Consider the following 16503-nt stretch of genomic DNA (forward strand, 5'->3'; position numbering starts at 1 on the left):
ATTAGGTAAAGTTTACACTTTAGAATACTTCGTCGCTTTGTTTGTTCTCTCCCCCGCATCCCCCCCCTCCTTCTCTCAATCTCCCCCCCCCCCACCTCTCCATCCTCTCTCCGACACTTACTACATTCCTTTTCCCCTTCTCTTTTTATCTCTCGTTTTCTTTCTTCATTTTCCCTCTTCCGAATATAGAGACACATGACGGTGATATGGTACACACAAATTTGTATGAGGAACGATTTTATTATCCCATTTGATTATTAATTTTACACAGCCATATCAATAAAACATTAGCCATACCTAGTTAAACCTCGTAGCCCCCCCCCCCAAGAAAAAAAATCCAGACCTATTTTCATTCCAAAATTTTCATCAATAGAAACGTAATTGTGCACTTGATCTTTCACTTCAAATGTCACAATGTAAAATCCCCTTGTAATGAGTTTGCTCGTTTTGATTCCTCCATAACGTGGTTTTTCTTTTCAAGATGTTTCTTCCCTATCCAAGACGGAGAAAATCTGTGTGCGGTAACAGTGTAATTATATCATGTCAATTTTATGAAATTTATCATTTCCAAATTTATTAACTAAAAAGGACGTTTAAAATCTATATACCTACGAAAAGTATCAAATAGCACTTCCTTCGGATTAGTTTTATACTTCTTGCGACTGAATGATGTACAAAATGGTGGTAGATGATAGATGATAGTTATTACCAGTATGTTAAGAATCTTAAACAATATCAGACTGAAATTAATTACTAGCACTGTAAGTGAATATATCAAGTACTTTATGACAAGAATGCATGCACTTAATAATAAAATAAGTATTAGACATTCAGTAAACAATTGATACAAAAATCATAATTCATGTCGATAACCATGTCTAAACTGGAATTGACAAGAACTGACTGTCTAAAACAAAACAAAGAATAGTGAAAACAACATTGTTACCATGGTAACACTCCCATGAACAATATCGCTTGCTTTACTCGTTGTCATGGATACACCAGGGTCTACTGTTGCTAGGTTTTGGCCTGGTCTCAGATTTCTTCTGTCGACCTCGCCATGGAAACAGCCCAAGATGTACGGAAAGTCCTCTGTGATATGGTAACGGTAGTTACCGTCGACGTAACGACCGTGACACGCATCAAGATCCGCAGAATACAGTTCGTTGCCGTTCTCGTCATTCGGGCCGTAGATGGGAAACCCGTCCAGAGCCACCCCGATGATGGTCGATGGCACACCGTCCTGGTCACTGAACACGCAGAACGGACTACTGTGATAATGGTAGATCCCGTTGGGTGTTGGGTGGCCGTCGCAGTCATCGAATGTCGGCCCCTCAGTGATCACGGCGTCGGTTCCCTCGTTGGAATACGGGTTGAAGAGGGCGACGCCATTGAGCGCCAACCCGACCGGCCCCATCGGCAACTCATACTTCGCATTCGATGACGTCGGATTCTTTGGAATGTAGAACTCGAAGTCCTGCTCGAGGATGTCGTCGGCATCGGGAGGGAGGGCGAAGGGTCCGGCGGTGTGGTCGGGTATTCCGTTCGATGTCACCACAAGGGTGTCGTCGTCGTGTTCGGCGATAGTGATGAATCCTTGGAGATCGGTGTTCGGGTCGATGTGGGTTCTTGCTCCGAATTCGTTGATTTCCTCATCGGTGAGGCACGATACATTGGCGGCGAGAGATGCGAATATGAACAGACACCATACTAATATCAGCATGGTGGATTTACTACGTAGATTCTGTATTTGCAAAAAAAAAAACGTAAATACAAAGAGGATTGATTAAAGTTTCAAGCTATGTTCAAATGCCTTACATTATTTAGAAGAAAATGTGAGCCCCCCCCCCTCGCTCTACTCCTATCACATGGCAGGTGCGGGCTATAGGCCTATAATCATAGGCGGATCCAGGGGGGCCGAGGAGCCCCCCCCCCCCCCTATTGGTGGAGCAAAAAAAAAGGAAAAAAGGGAAAAAGAAAGGAAAAAGAAAAAGAAGGGAAAGAGAGTAGAAAAGAAAAAAGGCAAACGTAAAAGGAGGAACATGATTGAATAAAATAACATGAGGGGAAGACAAAATATTTTTTGAAAAATCTATTTCTTAGGATATAATATTTTGAACTTTCATTATTTTTTTGGATTTACAAATTGATTTTAAAAAGTGCTCTGTAAAAATGTCTGTAATATGGTCTGAATATTATCATTTTCTGCTTGCGCTGCGCGCTCGCAAAATTTGATTTGTCAGGTACATATTATTTTCCTGTATTCCATAAAGTTCTCAAAAAGTTCCCTATTCAGGTCAGATTTTCAAAACATATCAGCTAGCGCTGCACGCTAGCATTTTGATTAGTGAGTTATGTATATCCCAATATTAATTCTAAATCAAATTACTTTGATGACAGTTCATCAAAAATTTCGGCTCGCGATTTCTGCTCGAATTGATAGATATCATCTTATTCATAATTACAAAAGTGCTTTAAATGTCCAGTTTTCAGGCCATAATATTAACAGATTTCGCGCTCTCATGCTTAGGAAGAGAAATAGGAAGATAGTCATCATATTGATATTGATTGATAACGAATTTATTCATTCCAAAATTGTAACAAAGTTACAAAGTAAAAGAAAATATAACTTATAAATATATGTCATCATTTTCATATGGTGACATAATGCCCTTATACAGTGCATATAAAAAAAACGGGACAGATTTGAAAAGTCTATAAAATTTTTGTTTCAAATTATGATCTCAATATTTTGGTGTCAATAGGTGCTCTCAGGTCTTATCCTTCAAATGCCATTAAAATAATTTAGTTTCGTTCATGCTTGAGCGAACATGGAATGTTTATGTCTGGGGTTAAAAAGGAGGCTTGCGCCAAAATGGCATAAAATGATAAACATGATGGTCGGACTTCTGGCTAATCAGCAGACTTCCTATTAATCTTTTCATTATCTTGGCCATAATTTTTTAATTATGCGATCAAAATTCGTTTCCAAATCTACTTATCTTCTTGAATATTTCTGTTGTTGTTCCTTTTTAGTATGTTCTCTTTCAGCTTTGAATATTCCTTCTTTAGGCAAGAACAATTTTTTTAAACTGAAGAATGGGAGAACATGTATTTTTTTTCTTTCAAATCCTTTCATTTTGTGCTACAAAGGAGGTTAGTGTGCCTTTGAACCATGGCATGCTGATGGATGAGGGATCTGGATGCCCCCCCAAAAAAAATAAATAAATAAATAAATAAAAGTGGAAGGAAAATAACAGAAAACATAGAAAGTGAAATATGATATCATTTTCTGAATATTATGTTAAAATAAAAAAAATTGATATTTAGATAAAAAGTGGAAATTTTTTGCTTGCTCGCTTTCACAACTTTTTAATACATTTTACGCGATCTGCCATATCTTGCTCCTTCAAAATCGACTCAATAGGCTACACCATTGCCATTGAAAGACATGAATCCTTTCCTGTTTGTCCTACCATGGACCTATTTGTAATAGGGCCATGGTCCTGCAAATCACATAATTAAACTTGGTGAAGGATTCATTAACCCCTTCAAAATAGGATTCATGTCATTTATAGGTACCATAACATAATTAGTTTCACATAATAAAAAGGATTTGAATAATTACAAATTTTCACAATTAATAATGCAAGTCTTCTTACTTGGGTTGACCAAAAGTCTTCTTTTTCTTACATATGAAGGAAAATTCAAAGGTAAAACAAAATAATTCAGGTAAATAAATAAATTTGTTAATGAAATTTGACAGCATAATTTGAATATTATGGCAAAGATAATGAAAAGATCCACGAGGAAGTCTGCTGATTGGCCAGAAGTCTAATCATCAAATTTCTCATTTCTGCCATTTTGGCGCAAGCCTCTTTTTGAACCCCCGACAAAAACGTCCCATGTTCGCTCATGCATGAACAAAGTATATTTTTTTAAAAATGCATTTCAAAGATAAGACATCAGAGCATCTATTAACATCAAAATATAGATATTACAATTTGAAACAATTTTTTTTATAGACTTTTCAAAACTGTCCCGTTTTTTTTTATACGCACTGTAGAATGTCCCGGTCCGATATTAGTCAGGTCCAGATTTGAGAAAAGTAGACTGCCTTAGGCAAATCGTGTTAATGCTGACTTTAGAAGTGTTTTAGCATAATTTGAGGGCGCTGAACCCAAATTTGCTGTTTGCCAACCTTGATTTTGATATTAAAATCCTCAAATTGGCAAAAACAATATGGCCGCCATTCTACACCCATTTTTACTCTATTCTGACCCCCAAAACGTGGAACAAAAATGTTTGTCAACGATTTTTGGTATTATTTGATCTCAGGAATAACATACTAAAAATTCACCAAAATCCAGATCCGGGAAAGTGGTTATTTTCAAGATGGCGTCTAAGATGGCCGCCATCAGCTGAAAATTAAAATAACCGGCAGTTTCTCTACCCTAGACACTTTTTCGGTGCATACATGCATTCAATGGTGTATGGGGTAAAAGGAAAGAGTAAACATAAGCACCCCAGGGTACCTGAAAATCAAAGATTGCGTAAAAATGGTTGCCATATCCTAAAAATTCACAATTCATCTATTACCTTTTTAGGGTCTTTTATTTGGGTTTTATTCATTGGTGATATGCAAGGGTCAAGAAGTAAACTGGGACAAGTTACAAGGACAGTCAGCGCTCCACTATGTCCAAAAATCCAAGATGGCTTTCAAAATAGGAGTCTGAAATAGCTGTTTTAATCTAAAAACCCTAAAATCCGAAATAGTTTGTTTAATATCTGCTTTGGGGATATGATGTTGGTGTCTAACCCGTTGTTTAATGGGTCAAGAAATACGTTGGGACAAGTAACAAAGATGATATGGTCCTTTATGTCCAAAAATCCTAGATGGTGTGCAAAAATGGAAAATAAAATGTCTGTCATTAACTACAAACCGACATAGTTTGTTTGATAACCGCGTGGAGAATATGATTTTTTTAGTATAACACATGGTTTAAAGGGTCAAGTATTAGATTGGGTCAAGTTACAAGGACAGTTACTGGTTCCATTATGTCCAAAAATCCTTAATGGCTTCCAAAAATTGAGTCTATATAAGCCTTCCTTACCGAAAAAACTGATATAGTTTGTTTAATATCAGCCTGGGGTATATGATTTTGGTGTTCACCCCATGGTTTAAAGGGTCATGTAATAAATTACGACAAGTTACATGGACAGTCAGAGGTCCAGCATGTCCAGGAATTCAAAAAGGCTTCCGAGATTGGAGTCTAAAATGGCTATTGTTACCTAAAAAGCTGACATAGTTTGTTTAATGTCCGCCTGGGGTGTATGATTATGTTGTCTAAACCTTGATTTAAATGGTCAAGTAATACATTAGGATAAGTTACAAGAGCAATCAATGGTCCCGTATGTCTAAAAATCCAAGATGGCTTCCAATTAAGGAGTCTAAAATGGCTGCTGATACTTAAAAATTGGCATAATCTATTTAGAATCCATCCGGGAGATATGATTTTGTTGTCTACACTATGGTTTCAAGGTTTAAATACTACTTTTTTATTATTTACAATGGTATGAAGCTGCCCATTTGACCTATTATTTAAAGATCGCTTTCAAAATGAGTCTAAAAAGACCTCCATCACCTAAACATAGTCAAAATTAGGTGAACAAAATCTACACTTTGTGGTTTGAAGGCTGCAATAATCGGGACAAATAAAAAGGATGGTCAGTCGTAAAAAGTCCATAATGACTGATGTCCCGTAATCTTGAAACCATAGGATAGTCCTAAGCACATAAATGACATGTCTTGAAATTATCAGTGAATTATGGAACTTTTTAGGTGAAAGTGTACGTTACTTTTTTAGAATTTGTTTTTCGGATATTTACTTATTGTTGCATTACCATCTAATAAAGTCACAAATTCTTGTAAAATGTATTTTCACGATTCTTAAACAGACACACCAAAATAGTGGCACTAGATGAGATATGAAGTATTGTCGTTTTTGTATCAATGGTGGCCAATTGGAATGTAATTTTTGGAGCGTTCTTCATTTTTCTACAAAATGGACAATGGTGTATCCATGTAATTCGTCTTCACTTATATTATTTGAACCTTGAAATCGTGAGAAAGACACAAAAATGTTTCTAGGTAGATAGTGTATGCACTTTGCATCCAGATTTTTTAAAAATAAAAACTATGATGACGTTTTTTAGGTCATCATTTTTTTTTGCAAAACTGCACAGCTGATAAACCTTAAAATTTTTCCAATATAATTTGTTCCCTTTGGAAGCATGATTTTTTCATATGATTTATTCTATTTTCGGTAGACCCCAAAGGTATTTCTACAAGGTGTATATATATAATGAATTTGGACCATTTCAAAGTTACAACGTCCTGACGTCCATTATTGACGTCATTTTCTCTGACTCTTGATTCTCTGACACACTCACTGACTATCTTGTAAACCTGTCCTGATTCATTATTTGCCTTGAAAGCCTTTTGATGAATTTGATTTCGATTTTGAGGATTTACTTTATTTTTGGAGTTGATGGTACAACGGCTGCCGTTGTCGACGCCATGCTTTATTTTCATGTAAACTTGACGACCTTCTGTAACTGTAAAACCTGTCTCAATATATTTTGTTTAATCCTAACATGCCTAAGTTTCATGAAATAGACAACTATACCCTAAAAGTTATGACATTTCAAATTCTTAACCTCAGTTAAGCGCCGCCGCCAGGGTCATCGCCGCCATTGGAAAAGCGACGTCCATGTCTTGCTTCTGCTATGCAGGCAAGGCAAAATGGCGGACACGTTAAAGATATCACAATGTAAATATGCCATCATCGCCCCCAAATTATAAAACATTTGGCCAAATTATTAAATATCAGCAGCTGTGAACCATGGCAGCCATCTTGGAATTAAAGATGGCTGACGAATCAATCGGACTCATTATGTTTGCAACCCTAGGTATAAAAAATAACGCGTAGATCCCAATTTCTGAAATATAATCACCCATAAAGATCGTTTAATATGGGAAACTGCATTAAATATGCCGCCATTTTGTTTTTTGCCAATTTGAGGATGAAAACGTCGGAATCAAGTTTGGCAAACAGCATTTTTGGATTCAGCACCCCTGAATTACCTTAAAACAATTGATAAATCAGCATTAACACAAAATGCCTAAAGCACTTTTTCTAAGCACATTTTTTAAAATCTGGACCTGACTATATGTAAAAACTCAAAGTAACAATAATAAAATTCATCAGCTCTTTTTTAACTGTGATCCATCACAATTCACAATTTTCCCACAAAGTGTTTGCAATACAGAGCTTAAATTGACCCTTTGTTAGATCGGAATATCGTATATTTTTAGCTCGCGCTTTGAGCTCGCTTTATTGATTTTCATGATAAAGTACTTAGAATACCCAAATTCGAGGTCGAGATCTAAAACACACGTTAATTCAAATACGCAGATTGTTCTCTATTTAAATCATTATCCAGTTTCAGATCACAACATCAAAAAGTGTCTGCTCGCAGATAAATAACTTATCCTTTTCATGATAAAAAATGAATAGTGTCCAGAATATTTACGCTCGCATCAATAAAGTTTAGTTTATATACTTAGAGTCATTCCAAGATTACAAAAAGTGCTAAGCATTTCCATTATTCAGGTAAAACAGGTCAAAATTTTTCAGCTCGCGCTTCGCGCTCGCAATATTTGAATGTTGAAATATGTAACATCTTCATGGCTAAATGCAAGCAGTCCATAACAGGTACAATTTCGAGCAGTTCAAAACGTATACAAAAAAATTCTGCTCGCGCTCTGCGCTCGCATTATTAATGTAAGGAAGATCCCCACTTACTCATCCTTTTCATGATTTACAAAAACTAATTGAATAGAGTGTCTTGTTCAGTAGGTCTAAATCTCGAAATTTTTTGCTCACGCTTCGTGCTCGCATGTTTAATTATATACCTATTCTGTTAAGTTACAAAACGTGCTAAGAATTTTCATTCCTTAGGTAAAAATGTCAAAAAATTTCGGCTCGCGCTTCGCGCTCGCATTATTTGATTTTTAAAAATGTGTAACGTCTTCATGGCTAATCGCAAGCAAGTATTTAACAGTACCTTTTCCATCACTTCATTTCTGCTCACTCTTTACGTTCGTAGTAATTATTAACTTGCATACACATTTTTTTTTGCAGGAAAACAAACATTTCCCAGAATGTTCAAAATTTAGGAAAAAGTACATAAGTTTAAAAAAAATTAGCTCACGCTTCGCGCTCGCATTATATAAATAAGGGTTATGGTATTATACATTTATGTTTCATAAGAATAAAGCTAAAAAGTGACCGTTCGGACTACCCCTTCCAAGAAACAAAAAATCCCGGCAAAAATCATATTCGAGCGGCCGATCGGGGAAAATAAGGCTGAAAAAAATTCCGCCCCCCCCCCCCCGTTGGCGAAGGCTGGGTCCGCCCCTGTATAATCATAATGCATTTGAACGGAAAACAATACAGTGTCGAAGTGTGACGTCATTAACGTTCACTAGTTACATATCAGTAGGAGTGGGCTATAAATGGGTGATTTTTGGTTTTACTGTGGGAACAGTTTTTTTGTGTTCCTTTTACCTTATCTCAACATGAAATGACAATATTTTTTGTCTCGGGTCCGAGAAAAAAGTGTGCCGGGCCAAAATCCAAAATGGCCGCCAAAACCACCCAAAATCACAGTTTTTGCCACAACTTCTTTATTTGGTGGTCTTTTTCTCTGGTTTTGGTGTCTATTCATATGTTTTAGGGGGCAGGCAATTTGTTTTTCCTGTAATTAGCACTTTTAAACCATTATTTGTAGAGTTAAAAGGTAATTATACCTAAATTTTTCAATTTTTATAGCCTTTTTTCAGACAAATGTAGGTTTTATTGTCCTGGGGTTCTTCGATATAAGATGGTATGAGGTCAACAACAGCAAGCAGCTTCATAGAGCTATATTGTTTTTATTCCTCTACTGTAGGTTTTACGGATATTTGTGAAATATATCTTATTAAATAAAAAAATGTTAATTATCCATAGGGGCAATACAGTATACAATGTACTGTTACTGTACATACTTCACTGCATATTTCCATGCATTGACCACCATGACATATGACAAGGCCTGTATATAAACTATAGTGTCATAGATATAAGCTCTTAAGGTTTAAAATTAGATTGTGAATTTGATTGCTTGTCAGCTGATGTACATGATGAAACCAGCAACGTGAATTGCACATTAAATATCACATATCATATACGTACATCACATATCTACATGTAGCCATATCTTCTTCATTTGGAGGCTTTTTTACCTGGTTGTGGTGTCTAACTAGCCTATGTTCATGGGGTCAGGTAACTATATAATCATGGTAATGTTGATCAACAGAATCAGAACCAAGGATTCCATGTTACTTACCATTAAGTTAACATAATGGTAAATTTTTATGCAACGGGACCCAGAATATCTACAGTGTAAATGCCATCCACGATGTGGGGTTAATTACCTTTCTCCTCCCCCTGAATTAGCATATTTGACAAAACATGTCCTCAGTTTCTGAGACAAAACATATCTTCAATTTCTAAGGCATCTAATTCTAAACCTAAGAGCTCATTTCTACATGTATAACACTAAAGTTTATACATGCCTTGTCATGGTGGCCAATGCATTTATGCAGTGCAGTATGTACAGTACATTGTATACTGTATAGCCGCTATGGATAATTAACATTTTTTTTATTTAAGATATATTTCACAAATATCCGTAAAACCCTCAGTAGAGGAATAAAAGCGATATAGCTCTATGAAGCTGCTTGCTATTGTTGACCTCGTACCATCTAATATCGAAGAACCCCGGGACGATAAAATCTACTTTTTGGCTGAAAAAAGGCTATAAAAATTGAAAAATTTAGGTATAATTACCTTTTAACTCTATAAATAATGGTTTTAAAGTATTAATTATAGGAAAAACAAATTGCCTGCCCCCAAATACATATGAATAGACACCAAAACCAAAGAAAAAGACCACCAAATAAAGAAGTTGTGGCCAAAACTGTGATTTTGGGTGGTTTTGGCGGCCATTTTGGATTTTGGCCCGGCACACTTTTTTCTCGGACCCAAGACAAAAAATATTGTCATTTAATGTTGAGATACATTACAAGGAATAAAAAAAAACTGTTCCCATATTGAAATTACAAAAAAAGTATTTTTGACCCATGTATAGCCCACTCCTAATATCAGCGTTTTTTTAATACCATATTTTGGTAGAGCATGATGTAAAACCCCCACCACCGGAATATGGTGGGAATCGGTCCATGGTACCCCAAGATATGACCTCATGAATACATAATTATAGCATCATTGAAGTAAATGTATCATTGGTCTGGTTCCTAATATTTAGAACCAGGCAAATATTATAATACACTGATTTCATTGGGGCTAATTATGTCGGCCTATGCATGATCATCTATAAGGCCCCAATAGACCAATCCCAACAATATTTTTTAGTGCGGGTTTTAATCATACATTTCCAAAATCCTGAAATGCTTTAAAAAAACATGTTTTGTGACGTAATCACTTCGCTACTCAGTTCATCAGTAAATATCCATGCCAAAACACTCGATCTGTTCAGTATTGTCGAGCAGGCCGGGGCTCGAAGACTAGATACATAACAAATCATATATGTACGATTTCCCCCCATTGAAACCATTATATTTACAAAATGTATTCAACGCGATTACAAAAGACAGAATTACATTGTGAAAATGACAAACATGCCGCTCCCATGTAGGCGGGGCTTATTCGTACATGGTACAGGGTTCCCCCGATATGAATTCATTTCAATCCCGGGGGCCAGTCAAATATATTTCTGTACTCACGCGTGACCAAAAAAAAAACGCGTTCAAGGGGGTGTTTGTCGCGCGAGTACTCGTTAAAGGGGAAGTTCACCCTGACAAAAAGTCAATTGTAAAAATAGCAGAAAAAATAATAAAAAATATTGCCGAAGGTTTGAGAAAAATTCATCAAATAATCAAAAAGTTATTAGAATTTCTATTATTTGATTTGTGACGTCATATGCGAGCAGCATTCCTACATAGCGAATGGTAAAAAATCAATGAAATGTCATTTTCTCAGAAAATTGAAAATGGTTTTCACTGTACCTTTTGTATATCAATAGACGAATCATTTCACACCCGATCATGAATAGAAAACAAAATTAAGTCATCAGGAACCATCCAAAATTTGAAATTTATGCATTTTATATTACATAACACATGGGGCAGCTGCTCGTTTATGACGTCACAAATCCAAAACTTTGAACTCTAATAACTTTCTTACTCTTTAACGGATTTTCCTCAAACCTTCACCAATATTTTTTACTATTTTTTCTGCTATTTTTACAACAAAGTTTTTTTTCAGGGTGAACTTCCTCTTTAAGGGTATCAAAACACCGATTTAAAAAAGGGGGTAGTTTTGAAAGACTGGTCAATCGCAGGGTCAAACATATTTGATATTTTAATTACATCAGCAGCAATATAAATTCAAGAGAAATATAAACGCATACACCTGGTAATGAGAAGTGAAATACATGCATGTACGCATATAATGATAAGTCAACTACATGTATAATAGTTTACTTATAATTTCTTCATTTCCAAGGGGGATCCACACTTTACAAGCTTTGCTTTTTAGTGGATTTTCCATTTATGCTCTATATTATACTGTTTTGTTTTTTTTTTTGGTTTTTTTTACGAAGTAAGAATGCCCTAAAAAATTGTACTTGATTTGTATTGCTTTGTATTACTCTGTATTATGTTTTGAATGGAAATGAAATAAAGAATTGAATTGAATTGAAATAATACTATAGTTGAAATGCAATATAGATTCACTCACCATTTATGATTGTGTTCTTACGGTAACTGAAATCAATAATCGAGTGAGAATTTGATGATCATTTGGAGTTGCTCCTGGTAGATATCAGTTGCCGTGCTCAAGCAGAAGAGAACAAGTCTTTGTTATATCTAAAGGGTGTGTTTATGCTTCCATTGCGAGGACAGAATCAGCGATTTCAAACGTCGATTCAAAACGCCGATCGTAAACGTGGTTCTGGGAGTGCTGTTTATGCTTAACTTTTCAGAGCAAATCATGATCTCCAGCTGGCTTCGCATCGTAAAGCGAGGTCAAATTGGGCGCGCCTTTTTTCGAAAGTTTTTTTTCCCATTGTTGTTATTACGTAGAGATAACATGGAGCAATACGACTGTATTTGCCCGCGGATTTTCATCTCACCGGAAGCAGGTACCAAATGACGTCATTTAAACACGTTTACGATCGCGGTTGTGTTTATGCTTCCCCAGAAAGCCTGATTCTGGTCAAACGACGTTTACAAACGCACCTTTTTGTGAGTTTACGATCGGCGTTTTGAAACAGCGTTTATATGAAAGTAAGCATGGACGCAACCGTGTTTTGCACTAATCACGTTTGGAAACGCTGATTCTGGCCTGAAAAATGGAAGCATAAACACGGCCTTAATTAAACAAACGAAGCCAGAATCTGAGATCACAGCGAGACCCACTCCCTAAAATAGATAAATGTTACTTCAGACTTTGATCATCAAGATGGGGGGGGGGTAATCAATGACGCACGACCGATCAAATGCCCTTCATGCATGACGAAGAGCAACCAAAAAGGTTTTTTTTTAAATTGGTAAATCAAAACGGTAGTTTTTATTGTGGAATCTGGACAAAAAAGGGCGACATTTGCAATTTTTTCGTCAGCTCCAAAATTTAGGACGAAATTCCGGGTAAAACAAGCTGTCGACACATTTTCAATACATTATAAGGCCAGCTGTATTTTTGAATCCGTCATGCGTTGTGGCGCAAAAAATTCCTTTCAATATCTTCCGACCGGGTTGAATTCATGCAGGGGAATTTAATGAGACAGGTATCTCCTCTGACTATTTCTACTGAAATGCTTTCATTTGATTGGCAGATATCAAAATTGTCAAGGAACATCCAACTTCGTAAAATGCTACCCAGGCGATCAGATTAAAAGAAGACACAGGTTTTATCAGTTTCTACAAACAAACAAAAATGTGATAAAAGGAAAAACAAATAGAAAAAATATAACAATCACAATTATGATCACTTAAAAAAATATCACTAAATAAAGAAGGGTAACCATGTATAATAATAACAAAAGAAAAACACAACGTTGACACAGAGAAGGGGCACGTGTCCCTCACGGTGCCCCCAACATAGATCCACATGGATTTCTTGGAAGAAAAAAACAAGTCATGAAAATAAACATAATCTTTTGAAATGTGAGTAAGAAAAGGAAATTCCTGAACAAATCATGTTATTGTTTGATCAATTAGCTAGCTGTGCAGAAAGGGATTAGTTTCACACTTGTCTTCTTTTCACTTAAAAAGGATAATCTTTTGCATTTTTGTTTCCCCTCTAATTACCACGAATTATATTTCATATTGTGCTTATAGGTAAGGCATACTAATATAAAAATGCACATTTTCACCCCCAAAATAATAATCAAACATTCCCAAAGAGATATAATTTCTATTGTAGAGAATTTTAATTTCAAGCCTAGCTCTTACCAGAATGTATAATTGCTGGCAATTTTGAGAGGCGCATGCAGAAAATGCAATATTAGATAAAAAGAAACGGGGGGGGGGGGATAAGAAACTGTATAGGAAGAAGTTGAGGAAGAGGTGTGGAGGACGGGGATGACTTTTTTTAAGTAAAGAAGAAGTACGTGTAACTTAAAAGAATAACAAGACAAATTAGAAGAAAAAATATAAATAAAACACTAAATATTCTAATACTATCTTTGAAATGTTGACATTATAAAGCTAAAGCCAAGTAATAAACATGAATAAAAGGGGCAGTGATTTGAGGAAGGGCATTTGCTCATACTACATAAAACGCGGGGTCCTTCTCATGTGAAAGGTGGGAAATATGCACAGAACACATTCGTAAGGGAGCATATTTTGGTTAAAAATTGGCACTTTCTATATGAGAAAGGGCACTTGGAACCACTAAAACGGGTCCTCCTCAGAGTAAAATGGGCACAGTACACGTTCGTGAGGGGGGTTCATTTTTCTTGCGTAAAAAAACACTTTTCGGTGCTTCAAAAAGTGTGGGGAGCACTGTGCCTCCCCCCCCCCCCCGGCCCCGACCGCCCAGGATCGCCTCCCCTATTCTGAAGGAACGGTAACTTTTAATTAATTCCTCTTTATTGAATATTTTGACTAGTAACCATTCGACAAACTAAGATCAATATTGATCGATCAAACAACCAAGCAAGCAAGATGTAACGATAGTAGAACGTTGTTTTATTCACGCTATGTAATTGAAGTCAAGATATTTAATAATTTGTTTAACGCATGAATGCCTATAAAGCCGATCTTTAATTGGTCTTTGTTTTATACACCTGTACCAGTTAAGTAGAGTGCATATGCATACAACTTTTTAACGCAGTTTAGTTGTTTAGTAATAACTGTATATTATGATGTACATCAACATCAACAGGATCTTCTAGCCATTCACTAACAATACTCTTTAGAAGAAAAAAAAGAATTTTCTCCTGGCTATCAAGTTTCGAGAGATAGAGCAGGCGCGTAGCCAGGGGGGCGGTGGGGGCGGTCGCCCCCCCAAAACGTCCCCAAAAAGAAAAAAAGAAGGGAAAAAAGAGAGGAGAAAAGGAAAAGGGAAGGGAGGAAAGGGAAGAAAGGTAGCTTTGTGTTTTTTTCTTTTTATTCTTTATTTTTTTCTCAAAAGAGAAACTCCTTCACTCTTCTTGCTCTAAATTCATATATGAATTTTGCTTCCGCGCTGCGCGCGGTCAAATGACAATATTGACGTTCTCCATTGTTCCCCCACCTTTTCTCTAACCCTGTTTTTCCACCTCAGCTATGTGCTTCTTGCCAGTTAAAGTTAAAATTGTATACATTAGGGCATGAATTTGAGTAAGGTTAGGCCGAAGTAAATATATGAAGTTATCTTTTTTTTTCAATTGATCGCGCAACTTCTGGTCTGGTCGGCTCCGAGCGGGTAAAATCTTTATATCAGTTTCTGCCGTCACCTCCATAAAGTCAGCTTCTCCCGCTTTTCAGCTCATTACTATAAACAATCATAATTTGGGGGCAAACAGGTTCCTAATTTTAAAAGAGGAAGGTATGGAATTCGTGTCGTATTAAATAAAAAAGTACAATATTTTTTTATCAAATTGTATTAAACTTCATGTCATTTCCCTGTATACATTCATCTCCTGTCCTGCGCCCTCAGTTTGAAATTTTGAATGACACTTAAGTTTCTTTATATTCAAAATGAAGCGCTTCAGGATAAGTAAAAAAATAATCATCCTTTATTATATAGATAGATAGTTTCAATAAATCACAGAAGTTTCAACTTTATGCGCACTATTTTCTTTGTAATGAAGTTCAATAATCTTAGAAAATCAATTGAATTAGAGACGATTGGGTATTAGAGATATCTACATTTGATGAAACGTCCGCCCTTTGAAATTTCAGAGTTTCATTGCTCTGCGCGGGGAGGAATATCTTCCTCTACCAATCTTCTCCTCTGTTTTGCGAGTTAAAAATATGCACTGATGCTAAATATTATTTGTAATCAAATCTGATCTTTCCAAAGAAAATTTTAATATATCTTTGAGAATACCCTTTTCTCGGGACCCTTTTATGGCAAGAAAAATTGATAAAACACTTTAGCTTCCGCGCTTCGCGCGGAGTTATTATCATTTTAATTTCCTCCATTGTATACCTCTTTTGTGCGTTCACAATCACTTTTGAAAACAAGGTTCAAAATCGCAATATAGTCAACCGAACTGGACGTACTAGAGACAAGAGAAACGGCTCCTTTTCATTTTAATTTATGAAACACTAAAAGCTTCGCGCTTCGCGCGGGAGGGGGAAACTCCCCCTCCCTGCACCCACCCCTAGGGAGCGCGCTTCGCTCGCTCTGTAAGTGTTGGCACGCTTCGCGTGCATTTACCGCCCCCTCCAAAATTAAATCCTGGCTACGCGGTTGAGATAGGGCCCTATCAAAATCCAGAATTAATTCCTGAAATGAAAATAGGCCTAAATATTCCGAAAGGGGTGGATTTGATAAGTCAGATATTACAAAAACATTTGTATTATTCTATACATCATAATATATGTGTTTTTTTGGGGGGGCGGATTTTTATCTCATTGATCCATTAGACCAAGACCCAATAAATGAGAAAATTTACAATTAAATATTTCCAAGGTGTTATTTTCTCTATAAATTTTGTACCGAGTCCGGAATCTGCTATCTGAGTCCTGTGTTGCCAAACGATTGCAAAAACAGCAAAACTGTTTCTAGAGCATATGAATTCCATAAAATATTTGGGTCTTTGTGAAACTTTTCAAGGAAAAGTATATACATGTAAATGTCCCCGGTAAATGTCATTTTCCGA

The 16503-nt window shown here is 36.2% G+C and overlaps 1 protein-coding gene across 1 annotated transcript; it reads right to left on the reverse strand.

Annotated features, from left to right (window-relative positions):
* Nucleotides 1–222: 222 nt before the first annotated feature.
* On the reverse strand, nucleotides 223–12076 carry LOC121432012. The gene is made up of 2 exons (XM_041629824.1): nucleotides 11928–12076; nucleotides 223–1744 (listed from the first exon to the last, which is right to left on the reverse strand). Exons 1-2 carry the CDS (start codon nucleotides 11928–11930, stop codon nucleotides 908–910), a joined length of 840 nt encoding a protein of 279 aa, XP_041485758.1. The 5' UTR covers nucleotides 11931–12076; the 3' UTR covers nucleotides 223–907.
* Between the last annotated feature and the right edge of the window lie 4427 nt (nucleotides 12077–16503).

The sequence above is a fragment of the Lytechinus variegatus genome, chromosome 18 (genome assembly GCF_018143015.1).
Source record: "Lytechinus variegatus isolate NC3 chromosome 18, Lvar_3.0, whole genome shotgun sequence".
In the NCBI taxonomy this organism is placed as follows: Eukaryota; Metazoa; Echinodermata; class Echinoidea; order Temnopleuroida; family Toxopneustidae; genus Lytechinus; species Lytechinus variegatus.